This window comes from Lepus europaeus, chromosome 3 (genome assembly GCF_033115175.1).
Source record: "Lepus europaeus isolate LE1 chromosome 3, mLepTim1.pri, whole genome shotgun sequence".
In the NCBI taxonomy this organism is placed as follows: domain Eukaryota; kingdom Metazoa; phylum Chordata; class Mammalia; order Lagomorpha; family Leporidae; genus Lepus; species Lepus europaeus.
Window position 1 is genome coordinate 107,038,649 of NC_084829.1, and position 19,956 is coordinate 107,058,604.

Here is a 19,956-nt window from a genome sequence, read left to right on the forward strand (position 1 = left end):
TTGCATCAATTCCAACTTTATTCTTATTATTTCCTTCTGTTTATATCAGGGTTATTTTTCTCTAGCTCTCTGATTGAAATCTTAGGCTATCAATTTTAAACCTTTTCTTTCCTTTTAAATATTTTATGAGTAAAGCTATAAATTTCATGATACTAGCATTGTGGAAATAGAGGGTAAAGCCACTGCCTGTGACGCCGGCATCCCATACAGGTGCTGGTTCATGTCCTGGTTGCTCCTCTTCCGATGACACGCCCTGCTCATGTGCCTGAGAAAAGCAGCTGAGGATGGCCCAACTTCTTGGACCCCTGCATACAAATGGGAGACCCGAATGAAGGCCCTGGCTCCTGACTGTGGCCTAGCCCACCGCTGGCTATTGCACCATCTGAGGAGTGAACCAGTGCATGGGAGATCTCTCTGTCTCTCCCTCTCTCTCTGTAATTCTTTCAAGATAAATAAATCTTGGCTGGCGCCGCGGCTCACTAGGCTAATCCTCTGCCTGCAGCGCCGGCACCCCGGGTTCTAGTCCCGGTCGGGGCACCAGATTCTGTCCCGGTTGCCCCTCTTCCAGGCCAGCTCTCTGCTGTGGCCAGGGAGTGCAGTAAAGGATGGCCCAAGTGCTTGGGCCCTGCACCCGCATGGGAGACCAGGATAAGTACCTGGCTCCTGCCTTCGGATCAGCGCTGTGCGCCGGCTGCAGCGGCCATTGGAGGGTGAACCAATGGCAAAAAGGAAGACCTTTCTCTCTGTCCACTCTGCCTGTCAAAAAAAAAAAAAAAAAAAAAAAAAGATAAATAAATCTTTTTTTTTTTTTTTTTTTTGACAGGCAGAGTGGATAGTGAGAAAGAGAGAGAGAGAGAGAGAGAGACAGAGAGAAAGGTCTTCCTTTTTGCCGTTGGTTCACCCTCCAATGGCTGCTGCGGCCAGCACATCGCGCTGATCCGAAGCCAGGAGCCAGGTGCTTCTCCTGGTCTCCCATGGGGTGCAGGGCCCAAGGACTTGGGCCATCCTCCACTGCCTTCCCGGGCCATAGCAGAGAGCTGGCCTGGAAGAGGGGCAACCGGGATAGAATCCGGTGCCCCAACCCGGACTAGAACCCGGTGTGCCGGCACCGCAAGGCGGAGGATTAGCCTGTTAAGCCACGGTGCCGGCCAAATAAATCTTTTTAAAAATTATAAATTTCCTCCTAAACATTCTTTTACCTACATCCCACAAATTTTGCTACTTCATATTTTCATTATCATTCAGTTCAAAATATCTGACATCCTTGGCAATTTTGTTAAAACTTTTGTCATCTTCCCTCTCCTTTTTAATTACTGCTGCAGACGCTAAAATATGGATTCTGAACTTGCCACAGGCTGTCAGGAATTAGTATTAAAATACTTCACATGTAAGGTTGAACATCCCTTATCTGAAACACGTGGGATAGAAAGTATTTCACATTTTGGAATTTATTGGATTTTGAAATATTTGCATAGGCTTTGCTGTTTGTAATTCCCTAATCCAGAAATCTGAAATGCTTTGAATTCAAAAGTTTTTGGATTTCATATATTTGGATTAAGGATGCTTACCCTGTATAACGCAAGACCCTTACTACAGTATGAGTCCACTTAAATCTCTCTGTGTTACAGTTTTTACTAAGTATGTTATAAAACCCACATTATTATTGTTGCCTTTAATAGTTAATTATCCTTTAAAGGAAATCAAGAAACAAAAAATATGAGACTTTGCATAGGTATGATTTTCAGGCTGGTATCATTTTCTTTCCGTCTGCAAGACATCTGAGAATTCTCTTAGCATCCGTTTATCTGGAAAAGACTCTTGCACCATCATTTGTGAGAGAGGTTTTTGCTGGATATAGAATTCTATATTGAGAGGGTTTTTTTCCTTTCAGCATATTAAAAATTTTGTTTCAGTTGTTTTGTTTCAATTGGATCAAAAGAGGAGCAGCTGGGACTGGGACTGGTGCCCATATGGGATGCTGGCAGCGCAGACGGAGGCTTAGCTCACTACGGCACAGCGCCGGCCCCAACACTGTATCAACAGTGTGATAATGATGTGCCTGAGTGTGGCTTTCTTAGTATTTATTCTGCTTGGGCTAGTTGAGATTCTTGCTGATAGTATTTTTCATTAAATTTGAAACATTTTTAATAATTATACTTCAAATAATTATTTTCTCCCACCTACTTCTCTCCTCTGAGTCACCAAGACTGTGTTTATTAGTGAGTTTTTTGTTTATTTTAATTAATAGACTTGGTCTTCTTAGAACCATCTAAGATTTATAGATAATTGAGTAAATAGTACAGAGAGTTTTTCCTTGTCCCCTATTAGTTACCCCATTATTAATATCTTCCATTAATGTGATATCATTATATCACAGTATTTTGATATGCATATGTGTATGTATAACTTCTTTCCTTGTTTTCTTTATGCTTCATTTCTCAGCTGTTTTTCTCGTTATTAGAGAGAAAGTCAGTGAGTAGTCAGTTTGGTCACTTTGTAAAGACTTTTTTTTTTAATTTAATATAGATTTTGCCAGTGGTATATTCCTTTAGTAGAATTGTTGTGTAAAGATGTGTAGAAAAATTTGTTTCATTGATTCTAAGATAGCTATCCTTTTTCGGCACATTGTACTTGTTACCTTAAAGTATTTAGTTTAAGTCTTGTTTTTTTTTGCCTATAAGCACTTAAAGTGTGTACATGTGTGTACGCATTTCTTGTGAAAGACTGAAATTGTGCTTTGAATTCCCAGAAATTGTGTTATTCTTGATCCACTGGCATCTTTTGCCAAATCCAGGTTTTGTTTTTATCCTTTCTAGGCCCTACTTCAAAGGGAAAAAGAGCAAGATCAGATGAAGCTGCATGCAAAACTTGAAAAGCTTGATGTCTTAGAAAAAGAATGTCTTAGACTGACAGCAACGCAGAAAACTGCCGAGGTAAGCTGCCCCTTGGTTCTTTGAAGTGTTGATGCCAGGAATATATATTTAGTGTTCAGCATAATTGGCATTGTATGTGAATGTACAGCAAATCTTAGATTTATAAGGCTTCATTTGCAACGTTTAGTAATCCAGATGTGAATTCCTGCCTATAGAGAGGAAGAGGTAATGCCAGTCACCGCATGAGTGAACTTGTCTTTTGATGTGAAAATGGGATTTTGACTTCTAAGATGGCAGGACACTCTCATACCTAAAGGATGTTGAAAAGATTGCCTTTCACCACTTACGATCAAGTTAAGCCTGTCCTAGATGTTCTCCCCAGCCCTTTACCACCATACTCTTTCCGTTTCATAGGATTTTTCTCTAATGAAGCCTTCCTTGAGTGCTCCCTCTGAAACTGTATAGTCCTTCTATTATAAGATGTAATACGTATGGATATAAGGTCATATGGCATCAAATCATGTTCACTGCTTTTTGTCTTACTGTTTCATCTAAGTTACTCATGCTTCCCTAAGTACAATATAACCTGTTAAGTAACAAAGGCCATATCTTATATTTTTCAAATGTCTTCCTGCTCTTCCCCAACAACTACTCCCTTTTCACATATACAAGGTGGACACGGATTTTTGTTCCCTGATTTGAATAAAACATTGAGACTCAAGCTATTCACTGTTGAACCTCTTAGACCTAGTGGCATCACTATGGCTTTGTTGCTGTAGGTTAATAAATCCTACGTGTGTGTCTGTTTTTGTACTTTCCCTTTGTTTCCTTTATGTAATAGCAGGGGAAGCATAGAAAGAAGGCCAAGAATACTAGCACCTTTTGCCATTCCTTTTTTTTTAATTTCTGCTTTAACTTGTAAACTCTTAAGAATCAAGACCCGATGGGACTGGCACTGTGGCATAGTAGATAAAGTTGCCACCTGTAGTGCCGACATCCCATGTGGGTGCCAGTTCAAGACCCAGCTGTTCCACTTCCAATCCGGCTCTCTGCTATGGCCTGGGAGGGCAGTAGAAGATGGCCCAAGTCCTTGGGCCCCTGCACCCACGTGGGAGATCCGGAAGAAGCTCCTAGCTCCTGGCTTTGGATCAGCCCAGTTTCAGCCGTTGCGACCAACTGGGGAGTAGGCCAGCAGATGGAAGACCTCTCTCTCCCTCTCTCTCTGTCTCTCCTCTCGCTGTGTAACTCTGGCTTTCAAATAAATAAAAAAAGAAAAAGAATCAAGACCCGGGGGCTGGTGCGGTGGCGTAGTAGGCAACGCCAGCATCCCATTTGGGCGCTGGTTCATGACCTGGCTGCTCCTCTTTCAATCCAGCTCTCTGCTATGGCCTGGGAAAGCAGCAGAAAATAGCCCAAGTGTTTGGGCCCCTGCATCCATGTGGGAGACCCAGAGGAAGCTCCTGGCTTCAGATCAGCCCAGCTCTGGTGGTTGCAGCCATTTGAGGGGATGGAAGACTTCTCTCTCTGTCTCTATTCTCCCCCTCTAATTTTACCTTTCAGCTAAATAAAAATAAATCTTTTCTTAAAGATTTATTTATTTATTTGAAAGTCAGAGTTACACAGAGAGAAAAGGAGAGGCAGAGAGAGAGAGAGAGGTCTTCCATCTGCTGGTTCACTCCCTAATTGGCCACAACAGCCGGAGCTGCGCCGATCCAAAACCAGGAGCCAGGAGCTTCCTCCAGGTCTCCCACATGGGTGCGGGGCCCAAGGACTTGAGTCATCTTCTACTGCTTTCCCAGATCATAGCAGAGAGCTGGATCAGAAGTGGAGCAGCCGGGACTCGAACTGGCGCCTTTATGGGATGCTGGCACTGCAGGCGATGGCTTTACCCGTTACGCCACAGTGCCAGCCCCATAAAAATAAATCTTTAAAAAGAAAAAAAGAACTAAGATGTTTCTGTTTGGAAAAGGAACAAGGCATATTTGGCTCTAGTTTTTATGTTAATACTCTCCCCCCCCCCCTTTTTTTTTTTAAACTTTTTCAGGACAAGATAAAACAGTTAGAAGAAAAACTTACGGAAGAAGAACATCATCGAAAGCTGTTTCAAGACAAAGCTTCTGAGGTAGTTAGACCACTGTGTGATCTATCACAGTAAACTGTGTGTTTTATTCTACTTTGTTCTTATTAACTGAAGCCTAGAATCTAGAATCTAACTGCTGCTTCCTAGGTTGTCAGTTTTGTCACTTTTTGCTATAATGATAAAATTCTGAGCCAGTCAGTATATTAGTGTATCTTTGGATGTACTGCCAAGAAATCTTGCAGTCTTTTGAAATTCTTACAAATCCATATATTTTTAATTGAAAGAACTACTAGAATAGATTGTTTTCACCTTGATAGATTTATGCATGTATTTAAAGCATTCTCTCATAAATAACAAATGATTATAATTACCCATAGACTTCATCACCTTCACACACACAAAATCCTATTTGTGGGTTTTTTTCCTTCCTCAAAAAACATTTCTATATTTATAAACTGTGACTTGATATCATTAAAGTGTTTTGAGGAAGCTTGTTAGAAATCAGCTTCTTAAGTTTTTTCTTCGATATTATAGCTTCAAACTGGACTTGAAATCAGTAAAATTTTAATGTCTTCAGTTTCTAATTCAAAAATCTCCAAGGAAAAGAAGAAATCAAAGGTATGCATATAAACCTTTTTCCCAAACAAAACTTTCCTATTTGCTAATTCATAATCACTTACCCTTTTAATGTTTATTACTACCCATTTCCAGAAAGGATTTGAAGAAATTTATAATAGTAAGGATATACAATAATACTGTGAAATGATGGAAGCCATGATGATTTGGGGTGTAAAGACAGAAAATTTCCTAGAGCCTAGATTAAAGAGAGTAACAGTGGTCATGGAAAAAACTTAGCCCCTAGTTTGCTTGACAACCAAAGCAAAAAAGATCATAGAGTGGGTGGAAGAGCTGTCTTTGTGACCTATCAGGAAGCATTCCAGTTGTTCTAGAAAAACAAACATTTCCCTAGTTTCAGACTCTTAAAGAATATATTTTGTGATATTTAAAAAGCGCTAAACACAATGGATGCTGCCAACACAATAGATCTTGAAAGCTATCTTATGTAACACATACACAATAAAACAGGATGTTGTTTTTTTACAGTCCTATGAAGTTCTAGGTGTGTGAAGCCATTTATGTAGAGAATTTATTATTTATTCTTTCTAGTCTCACGTCCTTTGAATTTATGTAAAAATAGTGGAGAGCTACTACTTTGTAAATTGCCCAGTGCTTTGTTTTAGATATGACAGAATCTACTAAAAGTTCATGGAAAATAGAATTAAAATGTTTATTTTAGTGCAAAAAATTTTGATGCCCATACATATGAAGATCATCAAAAAGCTCATGGGAAATGCATAGATTTCCACCGGCGCCGCGGCTCACTAGGCTAATCCTCTGCCTTGCGGCACCGGCACACCAGGTTCTAGTCCCGGTCGGGGCGCCGGATTCTGTCCCGGTTGCCCCTCTTCCAGGCCAGCTCTCTGCTGTGGCCCGGGAGTGCAGTGGAGGATGGCCCGAGTGCTTGGGCCCTGCACCCCATGGGAGACCAGGAGAAGCACCTGGCTCCTACCATCGGATCAGCGCGGTGCACCGGCCGCAGCGCGCCTACCGCGGCGGCCATTGGAGGGTGAACCAATGGCAAAAGGAAGACCTTTCTCTCTGTCTCTCTCTCACTGTCCACTCTGCCTGTCAAAAATAAAAAAAAAATTAAAAAAAAGAAATGCATAGATTTCCAAAATGTTCTGCACCATTACTTTTTAAATTCCATTTTCCATAAACTTTTTGGAGTATCCTCAAATGTTGTATTAAATAAACCTTCTTAATTATATTTAGTGGTAGGAAAAACATCTTAATCCCGTATAGTCTTATAATTCTGGAATTATATTTTGATGACCCTTATTACTATTTATTCAATATGCAGGAAGTGAGTATTTCTGTGTGCAGTTGCTATGGGAGTTAGGGATGTTATTTGAGATATTTTACCACTGCTGTATAATTATCTAGTGAATATAATATTAGAACATTATACTTAACTGTGGCTACTCATTTACTACATAAATAAGAATTGCTAATATTGATGTGAATGGAATGGGAGAGGGATCGGGAGATGGGAGGGTTGTGGATGGGAGGGAAGTTATCGGGGGGGCGGGGGGGGGAGCCATTGTAATCCATAAGCTGTACTTTGGAAATTTATATTTATTAAATAAAAGTTAAAAAAAATAAAGTCACTTTCGGGTGAACCTTTAAACCAAAAAAAAAAAAAAAAGAAGAAGAATTGTTATTACTTATTTAGCACTGTGAGTAGGGCGCACTTTGTGGTACAGTGGCTTAAGTTGCTGCTTGGAATGCCAACATCCGATTTGGGAGTGCTGGTTCAAGTCCAGCTATTTTACGGTTCCCGTCCAGCTTTGCACAGGTGATGGCCCAAGTACTTGGGTGCTTTCCATCCATGTTGGAGATCTGAATGTAGTTCCTGGCTTCAGCCTGGCCCAGCCTTGGTTGTTGTGGCCCTTTCGGGAGTATACCAGCAGACGGAAGATTTCTCTCTCTCTCTCTCTCTCTCTCTTCTGTGTCACTCTGTCTTTCAAATAAATAAATAAATCTTTTTTAAAAAATGAGGGGGCTATATTTTCCACAATTTTTTCTTTTAAAGCACTTTGTAAGTATGATCATGAAAAACATTTTACCAGTGCAACTTTAAATATATACAGACACACATATATATCTTATTTTCTTCCTTAAATGTTGTTTTTTGTGCAATGAGATTCAAAGCTGCAAAGCCAAATAGTACTTGCAAAGTAATTTTTAAGTGGAACCAATACTGAGTTTGATGTTATGTATGTATGTATGTATGTATTTTTCTTTATGGCATTCTTTGATGAATTAGTGGAATTTTTTAAAAATTTACCTATTTGTTGTAAAAATTAACTAGGGTACAAGGGGAAGGTTAAAGAAATAAAGGAAATAAAAGATAGCTCCTGAAAGAGAAGAGAGTAATTAAACAAAAAAAAATCCCTTTATAAAAGCACTTAATTCAAATCCCAAGTCTGCAAATAATAATGTCTCCCTTTAAAGAAGGAAGGAGCGGGGTCAGCGTGGTGGCGCAGTGGGTAAAAACCACTGCCTGCAATGCCAGCATCCCATTTGGGCGCCAGTTCATGTTCCGGCTGCTCCACTTCTGATTCAGCTACCTGCTGAATAACTGGTAAAAGCAGCAGATGACCCAAGTGCTTGGGCCCCTCCCACTCATTTGGGAGACCCAGATGAAACTCCTGGCTCCTAGATTCAGCCTGCCCCAGGACTGGCAGTTATAGCCATCTAGGGAGTGAACCAGCAGATAAAAAGAGCTTTTCCTTTCTCTGTAACTCTTTCAAATAAATAAATAAATCTTTTTTTAAAAAAATGAAAGAAAGGGACCGATGCTGTGGCGAAGCGGGTAAAGCCACTGCCTGCAGTGCCAGCATCCTATATGGGTGCCAGTTTGAGTTCCAGCTGCTCCACTTTCAATCCAGCTCTCTGCTGTGGCCTGGGAAAGCAGTGGAAGGTAGCCCAAGTCCTTGGGTCCCTGCCACCTGTGTGGGAGACCAAGAAGAAGCTCCTGGCTCCTGACTTCGAATTGGTGCAGCTCCTGCCGTTGTGGTCATCTGGGGAGTGAACCAGTGGATGGGAGACCTCTCTCTCTCTCTCTCACTCTGCATTTCAAATAAATAAATATTTTTTTTAAAAAAAGAAAAGAAGATGGAATGAACACTATCAGTGTGGGATCAGATTTTAAGTAGCCTCCATGAGACACTTCTTTGTTTCTCCTTATTCTGGACATAATTCATTCAACTCATGCATCTTTCTCTCTCTCCCTCTCTCTTTTTTTAAATTTATTTGAGAGACAGAGAGAGTCAGGGAGAACTCCCATCTGCTGGTTCGCTATCCAGATTCTTATAGTAGCGAAGGCTGAGCTAGGCCAAAGCCGGAAATTGGGAGCTCAGCCCAGGTCTCCCATGTGGGTAGCAGAGACCCAAGTATTTGAATCATCATCTGCTGCCTTCCAGAGTGTGCATTGGCAGGAAGCTGAAATCAGAAGCAGAGTCAGTCTCAAACCTCGACACTCAGGTGTGGGACGCTGGCATCTTAGCTACAAAGCCAAACGCCCATTCCTACTCATACATCCAAATGTACATACACTGGTATCTCTAGATGATCTAAATAATTCTGGAATTTATGAAAAATAAATATACAAATATAAAACAGAATATAATGAAAGCTTAAAAGTGGCAGTATTTTATAGATGAAGGAATATGTTAAGGGTGATGGAAGAAGCAGCATTGAAGCCAGCCTTGGAGAATAACAAGGATTGATGGAGTGAAATAATGGGAAATGCAGTACAAGGTGAACTTCTCTAATCTGGTAATCCCAGATCCACAATGCTCCTAATCCAGAACTTTGAGTACTGACATGATGCCCTAACTGGAAAATGCCCTCATGTGACAGGTCACAGTCAAAATGCAGGTGCACTAAAAGCAGTGTATAAACTTACCTTCAGGGGAAAAAAAATTACCTTCAGGCTGTGTAGATGAGATATATATGAAACAAATCCTGTGTTTAACTTGAGTTTCATCCCCAAGATACCTTATGTATGTATTTAAGTATGTATATTCTAGGATCGGCACTATGGCATAGTGGGTCAAAATTAGCCGCCTGCAGTGCTGGCATCCCATATGGGTATTCCATACGTTGCAGCCTTCTGGGGAATGAACCAGCAGATGGAAGACTTCTCTCTCTCTCTCTTTTTCTCTTGCTCTCTCTCTCTTTGCCTCTTGTAACTTTGCCTTTCAAATAAATCTTTTTAAAAATAAAAAGCATTTTTTAAAGTATGTATATTCTGAAAAAAAAATAATTCTGAAATGCAAAACATTTGGTCCCCAGCATTTTTAAAATTTTTTTTCAAAGATTTATATATTTATTTGAAAGAGTTACAGAGAGAGAGAGAGAGAGAGAGATCTTCCATCTACTGGTTTAACTCCCCAGATGGCTATAACAGCTGGAGCTGCACCAATCCAAAGCCAGGAGTAACGAGCTTCTTCCCAGTCTCCCACATGGGTGCAGGGGCCCAAGGACTTGGGCCATCCTCTACTGCTTTCCCAGGCCATAGCAGAGAGCTGGATCAGAAATGGAGCAGCCGGGACTCTAATCGGATTCCATATGGAATGCCAAAGCACCAGCTCCAGTTCCCCATAATTTTGGATAAAGATTCTCAACCTGTAAAACCTGAGGAAACTGTTGGTTCTTCCAGAGACCCAGATGTGAAAGTACAGTAGTGGGATCATAATAAGAGTTAAAATTGCAAATGTAGGGGTGAGCATTTGCCATAGTGGTTAAGATGCCACTTGGGATGCCTGCATCCCCTATTAGAGTGCTAAATCAACTTTTGACTCCAGCTTCCTACTAATGTGGACCTAGGAGGCACCAGGTGATAGCTCAAATACTTGGGTCCCTGTTACCCATGTAGGAGAACTAGATTGAGTTCCTGGCTTGTGGTTGTTAAATGCATTTGGAAAGTGAACCAGCAGTTAGAAGGTCTGTCCCCGCCCCCAACTTTTGTGTGCCTTTCAACTGAATGAATGAAAGAAAACGTGACTTAGAGTGAGACTGTGGCAGCCCTTCAGTGCTATGTTAAAAAACTGAACTTTTGTTCTGTATGTAGCTGGGAACTATTGAAGGTTTCTGAGATGAGTAGACACAGGATCAGAGCTGTACTTCTAGATGGTAACTAACAGCAGTGTGAGAGTTTTAGAGTTTTATCACATGTTGATTCATGTAACCATTATAACAATCGATATAGAACTCTCCCACTGCTGTAAGGCTCCTTTATACAATCCCTGTATACAACATGTCCCCCTTCCTGACCCTGGCAGTCACTAATCTGTTCACCATCTCTATAATTTTGTTATTTCAAGAATGTTAGATAAATGCAGTTATACAGCATATAAGCTTTTAGGCTTGGCTTTTTTCCCATGAGATCATCCAAGTTGTTACATGTATCTGTATATTTCTTTTATTTCTGCATGGTAGTCCATGTTACAGATTTTACCATTTACCTTTCTGGTTTTTACAACAAAACTGCTGTGAAATTTTATATAGATTTTTGTGTTAACTAAGTTTTCATTTCTTTGGAATAAATGGCCAAAGGTACAGTTAGTTGTTGGGTCATGTGATAAGGAAATGTTTAGTTTTATAAGAAACTGCCAAACTGTCCTCCAGAACTCTTCCAATGCCGTACCATCTTGTGTTCCCAGCAACAGTGTATGAGTGATCCAGGTTGTCTGCATCCTTACCAACATTTGGTGTCATCACTATTTTCTGTTTTGGGTCTTCTCATAGTTATGCAGTGATATTACATTAGATGTTTTTGAAGTTTATTTTCTTCTACTAGAAAGACTGAGAGGGAAAGAGGGGTTTGGGGGGAGAGAGAGAGACAGATAGAGAGACAGAGAGAGAGACAGAGACAGAGAGATCTTCCATCCATTTGTTCACCAAATGCCCACAACAGCCAGGGTCTTCAGGGCTGAAGCCAGAGTCCAGAACTCTATCTGTGTCTCCCACACAGGGTGGCAGGAACCAAGCACTTGATCCATCGTCTGCTGCCTCCCAAGCTGCATTGGCAGGGAGCTGCCTCAGAACTGGAGGAGCCAGGACTCAATCAGCACTCCAAAAATAGAAGCAGGCATTCCAATCAGCAGCTTGACCCCTGTGCTACGATACCCTACCTCTGCATTGTGATTTTAACTTGTTTTTCCCTAAAAGATATCTTTTCATGTTCATTTGTCCACCTCTGTGTCTTCTTCAGTGAAATGTTTGCATTTCTTTTGCCCATTTTCAAATTGCACCGTTTGTTTACTGTTGAGTTTTGAGAGTTTGTCATATCATAAATATCTTTTAAAATAATTTTTGTTTACTTTTTCCCCTGTCAATCTTTAGACAAATAAATGTTTGAAGAGAGGGCCACCTCAGCCAGTTTATTCAAAGTTTGAAGCACTGCCTTTTGAGACTGAAAGGGTAAGAGGAAAACATGAAGATAATTGTTCAAAAAAATCCCTGCTTTATTGTAAGTACTATTTAAATAACACCATTCATTTAAAATTCTCAGCTATTTCTTTTTCCCTTAAGTCTGCCAGTGCAGGCAGTTCTGTGAATGCAAGTGCGCAAAACCTTCTGCAAACAGCGCGACGGTCTGGGCCACGGATCCTACAGAAACCTTCTGAAGTCACTGAGCATAGGTGTTTGTGCAGGCCTACTAGAAAAGCCTCATGGTGTAGAGCTGTCCCTTCTGACTCAGAAAAGTCTGATTCCTTTTGTGACAACTTGTCTGAACTTTTGATGGCAATGCAAGATGAGCTGGACCAGATGGGTGTGTAAGTATTTTTATTCTCTATCAGGAGAAGCAGTAAGTGATTTAGATGCCACTTGCAAATTCTGAAAGGCCTGACTTCATTATTTGTATTTATTTTATTTTGGTCTGCAAATTTATTATCACTGCTTTTTCATTGTGTTTATTGATACTAAGTTTTCAAGTGTGCATAATTGCTGCTTTTCCAATCCACAGAGTCTGTATTCTCAAGATCTGGACTGACAGGCAGATATTATTATCATTCTAACATCTATGGTATGCTGACCTTAGATTACAATTCACAAAGCTTTTAAAAGAAAAGCTCTCATTTTGTTTTTAGAATTTTTTAGTTAAATGAATGATTTCATTAAACAAGTAGGATGTAATGCCTTGTCTTAGGCCGGGCTGATCTGCGTTACACATTTTGTAGCATCCATAGTAAGGAAGATTCTGTATGGGCCACGTTAGATTATGCCTCATGTTTAAATGTATATCCAGAACCATGTGATTTGGCTGGCTCACTACTTGAACTGAGACCTCTGTAGAAGCTATAACTAGTTCTGCTAACAGTATTTCATTGACAAGGCCAAATCCTTCAGCAGTATTCCAGAGTTGGAACTGAAGAGCCCTTTAATGCCTCCATCCAAGGACACCAGAACATTTTACTGCATGTTGCCGGGAGCCTCAAGAACTCAGATTTTTTTAAAGGTTATTTGGCCATCTAAGTCTAAATCTAAATATATCTAATCTCAGATTACAAGGGTTTAAGATTATTATTTAACTCTCAGTGAAATTTATGCTACAACTTAACTTTTTTAAATTTGCTTTTTCTAGGGAGCACCAAGAACTACTGAAACAAATGAAGGACACTGCAAGCCATTCAGTCTATGGTGACATAGAATGTGAACTAGAACATTTAGTCAAGAAAATGGAAATTAAAAGAGAACAAATTTCCAAACTGAAGAAGCATCAAGACAGTGTAAGAAAGCTTTAGTAAAAAATTGCAATGAAAAGATAACATATGGCCGGCGCCGTGGCTTAACAGGCTAATCCTCCACCTTGCAGCGCCGGCACACCAGGTTCTAGTCCCGGTTGGGGCGCCGGATTCTATCCCGGTTGCCCCTCTTCCAGGCCAGCTCTCTGCTATGGCCCAGGAGTGCAGTGGAGGATGGCCCAAGTGCTTGGGCCCTGCACCCGCATGGGAGACCAGGAGAAGCACCTGGCTCCTGGCTTCGGATCAGCGAGATGCACCGGCCGCAGCGGCCATTTGAAGGTGAACCAACGGCGAAAAGGAAGACCTTTCTCTCTCTCTCTCTCTCTCACTATCCACTCTGCCTGTCCAAAAAAAAAAAAAAAAAGATAACATAACTGGTTTCAACGTTACATCTCCATGTGACCTTCCAAATATGAGATTCTTATATGTGGTTTTGTGACAAGATAGACAGATAGGAGTCACTTAGGCCTGTTATATACAGTAAGCTAGCCATCCCATTGGAATAACATGGGTTTCCTACCTGACTCTCCATGATAATGTAGAGAAAAAGGAGTAGGAAAAGTAAATTATGTGTTCAGAAACAGCTCTGGGAAAATTGTGAGGAGGAGAAATTTGACTGAGCAGCCCTCTGGTTACTCTTTGAGCTGCCTTTCCCCCTTTTCTCCTCCCATGCCTTAATGATGCCCCTTTGTGTTAGCAGATTTTTAATTTCCTACCACCCATAAGCCTGGCTTCTCAGGAGTACCCTATTCCTAAACCCAATGTCAACCTTTCCCAAAGCAAGCTGTGCTGTTTTTTGCCTTGGGCACCTGCAGTCAGCTAGCTATAATGAGTAGGATGGCGTTGGAGAGAACTCTGAACTTGGATGTAAAGTCTTAATAGCTATGACTGGTATAACAGCTTTGATATTTGAACAAAAGAACCCTAGGATATAATATTTTATTCCACAACAGTGACTCCATAGGTTGAACTTTGAGCACTCCTACAGCACGGGAGCGGAAGGCAGAGGGATCCTTTCCAGGAGCCCTCAGGTCACATCGGATAGCTCCCTGCTGTGGATCAATCATCTTTATAAAAGTCTGCGCTGTGGTAACCTCACAGATATGAATAAGCCTCCCCTGCCTCTTATAGGAATGTATTAACAATGCAGAACATAGCTGCCTCTTTAGTCTTCTTATGGCCTACTTTTGAAGCAAACATTTTCATTTTGCTAGCTTTTAAGGCTATAATAAGTACAAAGTTTTATATGGTTGTATTGGAATAAAGATTGTACAACTTCTGCGCTTTCTTGGAATTACATAGGGGAAACTTGAAAGAAATGGAAAAATAAAAACTTTACCAAGTTAGTTCATACAGACTATATTTTGAAGGACATGATTTATATTCCATAATGACTATAGCAAAAATGCAGACATTTTATCATGATACATTTCATATTTGTAATAAAAATAACCTCATAGGCAAATAGACAACCCCGCACTCAGTGTCTAGGCTAGCTGTACCAATTAGAGCCATGTGTAAGTGAAAACAGACTATGGAACAGGTTCGCCTTTGAAGAAATTCAGCTAGTTGATAGATATTATTTGTTTAATTCTATCTACCCCACTTTTACCAGACATTCCTGATGGCAATAGTTTATTCCTTTGTTTTTTTTTTAACTGACATTCAGTAGTACTTTATTTTTTTAATTCAGAGATATTTTTATCATGATTATTAATATAAAGTATATACATATATAATATATAATTTTTATATAAATAAAATAATTTAAAATATATATATGTAGGTACTTCAGAAAGTTCACGGAAAATGCTTATTATGAAAAAAACAATGCTTGGATATCAAAATTTTTAATACCAAATTAACTTACCTTGAGGCCAGTGCTGTGGCATAGCAGATAAAGCCACAGCCTGCAGTGCTGGCCTCCCATTTGGGCACCAGTTCAAGTCTCGGCTACTCCATTTCTGATCCAGCTGTCTGCTATGGCCTGGGAAAGCAGTAGAAGATGGCCCAAGTTCTTGTGCCCCTGCACCTACGTGGAAGACCCAGAAGAAGCTCCTGGCTCCTGGCTTTGGATTGCCCAGCTCCAGCAGTTTCAGCCATATGAGGAGTAAACCAGCAGATAGAAGACCTCTCTCTATCTCTTTCTCTCTCTCTCTCTCTCTCTCTCTGCCTCTCTGTAACTCTGCCTTTCAAATAAATAAGTAAATCTTAAAAAATAAACTTACCTTTTAATTACATTTTCCCACAAAGTTTTGGAAGGATCCTCTTGGGTGTGTGGGAGACACCTTCAAAAAGTTTGTGAAAAAATGGAATTAGAAGATAATGTGCATGTCTATGACCTGTTTGCAGCCCCCTCATACATGTATGTATATATTTTTTACTGTATAGATTCTGCTCATTAACTTTGCTGTGTCAGCTGGAAAATCTTCTCCTCTAGCTTTTACAGTTTCATGTCACAACCCTTCCTTCAGCTTCCCCAGCCTTTGTGGATCTTGTCCTACTTTGGCCTTCTCAAATAATACACTTTTTGCCCTATTCAAAATTAATCCAACTGAAGTGGCATACTTTTTTTTTCTCATAATAATACCAAGCTCCTTGAGAGCAGGGACTATTTGATTCATTTTGTTTCTACCTGACTAGCGCTGTGATAGGTGTGTGATAGGTGTTCCATAAATAAAAACTTACTGAATTGAATTTTAAATTGAAGGTAATTGGTAAAACTTCAATCCAATCTGTCTATTTAAGAGTACACCTTTTTAGTGTATTTCTGACTAAAATTAGATTTTTTTTCTCTCCAGGTCCGTAAGCTGCAGCAAAAAGTTCAAAACCCAAAGATGAGAACAGCTCCAGGCATTCAGCGAGAAGATAGCCAACCTAACGGATCAAAGAACAGAAAAAATAGCCCCAGAAAATGTTTGAATGAAACTAACTCTTTTCAGAAAAACAACAGCTTTCATCCAGTACGAGTTCATAATCTTAAAGTGAAATTGAGGAAAGATGATATCATGTGGGAACAGTAACACCACAGCAAGGCTATCACCTTAAATGAACTTTGTCAATGAGATCTTGAATTGTCTAGAGTGGTTTTAATTTAATAATACCTTTGTGAAGTTTTGAATTATGTTTCTAGCTTCTATAAGACCTGAAGTTGTAGTGTTTTAAAATTAATGCCTAATCACCTAAGAGTCCCAAATGATAAATGATTGGTTTTTTTGTTTTTCTTTTTGAGTAATATCCCTAACCTCATCATGTTATAGAAACATTGTTCACCTTGCAGATATCTTAAACTAAAGTCCATGAAATTGTCCTGTATGAACAATATTCAAAGTTCTGTTAAATCTGAGGGATAAGTCCTAGTCCACGTTTTTGCATAGTAGGCTTGTAACTTTCAGAACCACTGTTCAGTAAACATAAATGTCTTTTAGCTTTCCTGATGCTTGCTTAAAGCTGTGAAATGTTTTTCTTGCTTGGAGAAGGAACAGCTTAATAGTTCTTCAATTTTGCTGAAGATGCCTTTGACCCAGGTTTTATACAATTACAGACGAGAACTTACTGTGTAGTTTTTAGAAGTCAGTAACTCAACTGTAGAGATTTTTCTCTGCTATTCTCATTTTCTTTTACAAATATAGATGTTCTTAACACCAGTGATCTATTTTATCTTACTGCTTTATAATTTTTGATGAGTTGTATTCTTTGCATTGTATATAATATATTCATCAGGACAAACAGAGTGTGAATTTTTAGGACCCATAGAAGTGGTGTTTTTTATAATGAAAGAAAAGTGGGCATTTAATTACCTCATTCAGCAACAATTCAGGACAGTGTGTTACACTTTTATGTTTTAAAATCAGTGATGTCATAGATTTCCTTGTAAATGCATACTTTATAATAAATTTACACATGTTGACCTATCTTTCCAGAAGCCTTTGGAAACTAGCACAGCCCTTTTGAACCCTTGGTTTCTCTCTCAAATCTCAGGCAACTGGAGAAGTGGAGCCCATCAGCTGAAGGAGAAATAGAGGACAGACAGCAGGTGTAATAGAAGGGGAGGAACTCTGAGTTCAGGAGAGCTGTTCAAGAGCTCCCAGAGGGCCAGAGGTGGAGGGGCCCATTTACCAAGTTGGCTGAATTCTCGGTTAGAGGTGGGGTGGGGTGGGGGGCAGTGTGGGACAGGCAGATGAAGTTCAAGTTATAGGTGTGAGAGAATTTTTAGGTCTGGATCCCGGGACACTAAGAAAAGCAGTTTTTTTGAAGATAGTTTTTCTTTCTGTTTCCCTAGGAAATTCTCAGAAAGTGTGTTAGGAGAAAGTGGGTAATTATGGACCTTCTGGGCAGGAAAACCAGATTCATGCTAACGGTGAGAAGAGCTGCCATGGAAGAGACCTTTCCATACCTGCGAGTGGGGAGGCGACTGGACATGGGCAGACTGAGACTTGAAATTGTCCTTGAAGGGCATTAATGGCAGAGATCAGGTTTCTCCCCGGCTTAAACAGGATGTGTGCCCTTGGCTCTCCATCACTGCCATGCTCACTAGCAGCTCAGACCTGAAGACGTCCCACAGGCATTTTCCCCAAATTCACTTGTATAACCTTATCTGTTTTCTCTGCTTTTCCCCTCCTCCTCAAGGATATGACTTCCACACTTTAAACTTTGCCAAAAACCCATCTAGTCCATAATGCAGCCCTACATGTCTGTACCTACATTTCTGTACCATGCACCTAGAAAAGTGGCAAATATATTTGGATTATGAATAAAGGCATTACTTGTGAAAGTGATTCCTAAAATAATTCAGTTAAGAAGTGAGAATTTTCTCATAAATTTAAGTATAGTACATTAGAAAAAAACACAAGACTTCAAGTTAAGAGATGAGTTCAGGGGCTGGTGTTGTAGCCTAGTGGTAGCCGCATCGTAGCAGGTAAAGCATCTGCCCGCACCACCAGCGTCCCTTATGGCTCCCTGTTGGAGTTCTGTCTGCTCCATTTCCAGTCCAGCTCCCTGATAATGCACCTGGGAAAGCAGCATGAGATGGCCCATGTACTTGGGCTCCTGCATGCAATGGGAGATTTGGATGAAGCTCCTGGCTCCTGGCTTCAGCCTGGCGCAGCCCTGGCTGTTGCAGCCATTTGGGGAGTGAACCAGCAGATGGAAGTTCTCTGTCCCTCTGTGTGTCTCTCCCTCTTTCTAACTCTACCTTTCAAATTTAAAAAAAAAAAAAAGAGAGAGAGATGAGTTCTGACTCCATCCTGTAGTAGCTTGGACAAGTCAAGTCAAATATTTTTCTGAAGCCTCAGTTTCTCATGTGTAAAGTGGGGATTCTATTAATACCTACCTCGCGGGGTTGTTGTGAGAAGTAAATGAAGCAATACATGAAGGCACCCAGCCAGAAGGGTTAACTCTTAGTAAAACTCAGTAAATGTGTTTTGAATCTGAGTGGCAAAAAATATATATATATATATATGTGTGTGTGTGTGTGTGTGTGTTGTATAGAACAAGTTTGCATGTGTTTAAAGCCTAAAAGCAAAAGCCCAAATTTATTTGTGTTTTTGTCTTTCTTTTTCTCTGTGCCTAGAGAGAAACTGCTCTGGCTAGTTTCCTGGCCCAGGCTTCAGATGGGAGGGGTAAGAATACAGTCCTGCCATGTGCACACAGCAGCTTGGCTTGGAGCCTGTTTTGCTTGTCGAGGTGACATTTTATACCAAGAGACAATAAAGAATGCTGTCTTGTTGCCCCATCACAGCTACTGGACTAAAATGTATCTCTGCGCAAACCCCACCTGCTTGCCAGGGCCTTTGACTCCTCGGGGTGGAGCAGAAGATTTCTTTCCTGGGCTTGGGGGAGGGGGAACAGTCTGTGATCAGTGTACAACAGTTGCTGTAGCAACCCCACAACCCTGCTCCGGCTAGCAGAAACGTGGTATGATTTCGTTTTATTCACTTCAGTGAAAAGTAGAGTTGTTATCTATTTAATCAATTGAAAGTTGAAAAAATGGAATTGGAACTTTCTAGCCAAGGTAGATCTCAACTTTGATGAAATTTTGATAGCAGAAAGTTCCATTGTTTAAGGCAGTAGGTATTGTGAATACTGTTAACACTGGAAATGGGAGTTGGAATCTGGAATTAACTGTATTTAGGTGGGTTGTTGCAAACTAGCCAATTTTTTTTAGGTTATAGCTGAGGGTAGGAGGATCAGAGAGAAAGGGTATTGTCCAAAATGTGATATTCAGGTGAGAGATACTTAGTATCATAAGCTGACTGGGATGGTGTGCCTGGCAATTGTATTTGAAATTTGGGGAAGTACCTGTCTTTCTTTAAAAGTATTTTAAGTATAAAGTAGTAGTCCTAATCTGTGGTAAAATGTCAAAAAATTCAATAAGAATTTGACTTGTACTCATGGGAAGAGCCCACTGGTTATATACAATGGGAGAAGTGTGTATCATGGCCAAAAATGCACCAGCTGCCATTATTGCTGTAGAGTAAAAAATGGAACTCCTAATGGAGTTTCCTAGAACTCTCTTCAGCTATAACTAAAACTGTTCCTACTGAGAACATTTAGTTGTATGTGAAGCTGAGTTAAGTCCAAGCTGACTCCCAGACAGAGGACATGACAAACCTCGCTAAGGAAAAAT

At 40.3% G+C, this 19,956-nt stretch overlaps 1 protein-coding gene across 3 annotated transcripts in view; it reads left to right on the top strand.

The window, feature by feature from the left end:
* CEP57L1 (centrosomal protein 57 like 1) overlaps positions 1-18,772 on the top strand; it is a 71,786-nt gene extending 53,014 nt beyond the window's left edge. For 2 of the 3 annotated variants that reach the window (XM_062186592.1, XM_062186591.1), the window contains exons 5-13: positions 2,817-2,933; positions 4,918-4,995; positions 5,488-5,571; positions 11,926-12,003; positions 12,115-12,359; positions 13,169-13,313; positions 16,130-16,291; positions 17,252-17,364; positions 17,611-18,772. In XM_062186592.1, coding sequence (XP_062042576.1) covers positions 2,817-2,933; positions 4,918-4,995; positions 5,488-5,571; positions 11,926-12,003; positions 12,115-12,359; positions 13,169-13,313; positions 16,130-16,291; positions 17,252-17,350 — 1,008 coding nt within the window. In that variant the 3' untranslated portion in view covers positions 17,351-17,364; positions 17,611-18,772. The other variant, XM_062186590.1, reaches the window with a different exon arrangement.
* The last annotated feature ends 1,184 nt before the right edge of the window (positions 18,773-19,956 follow it).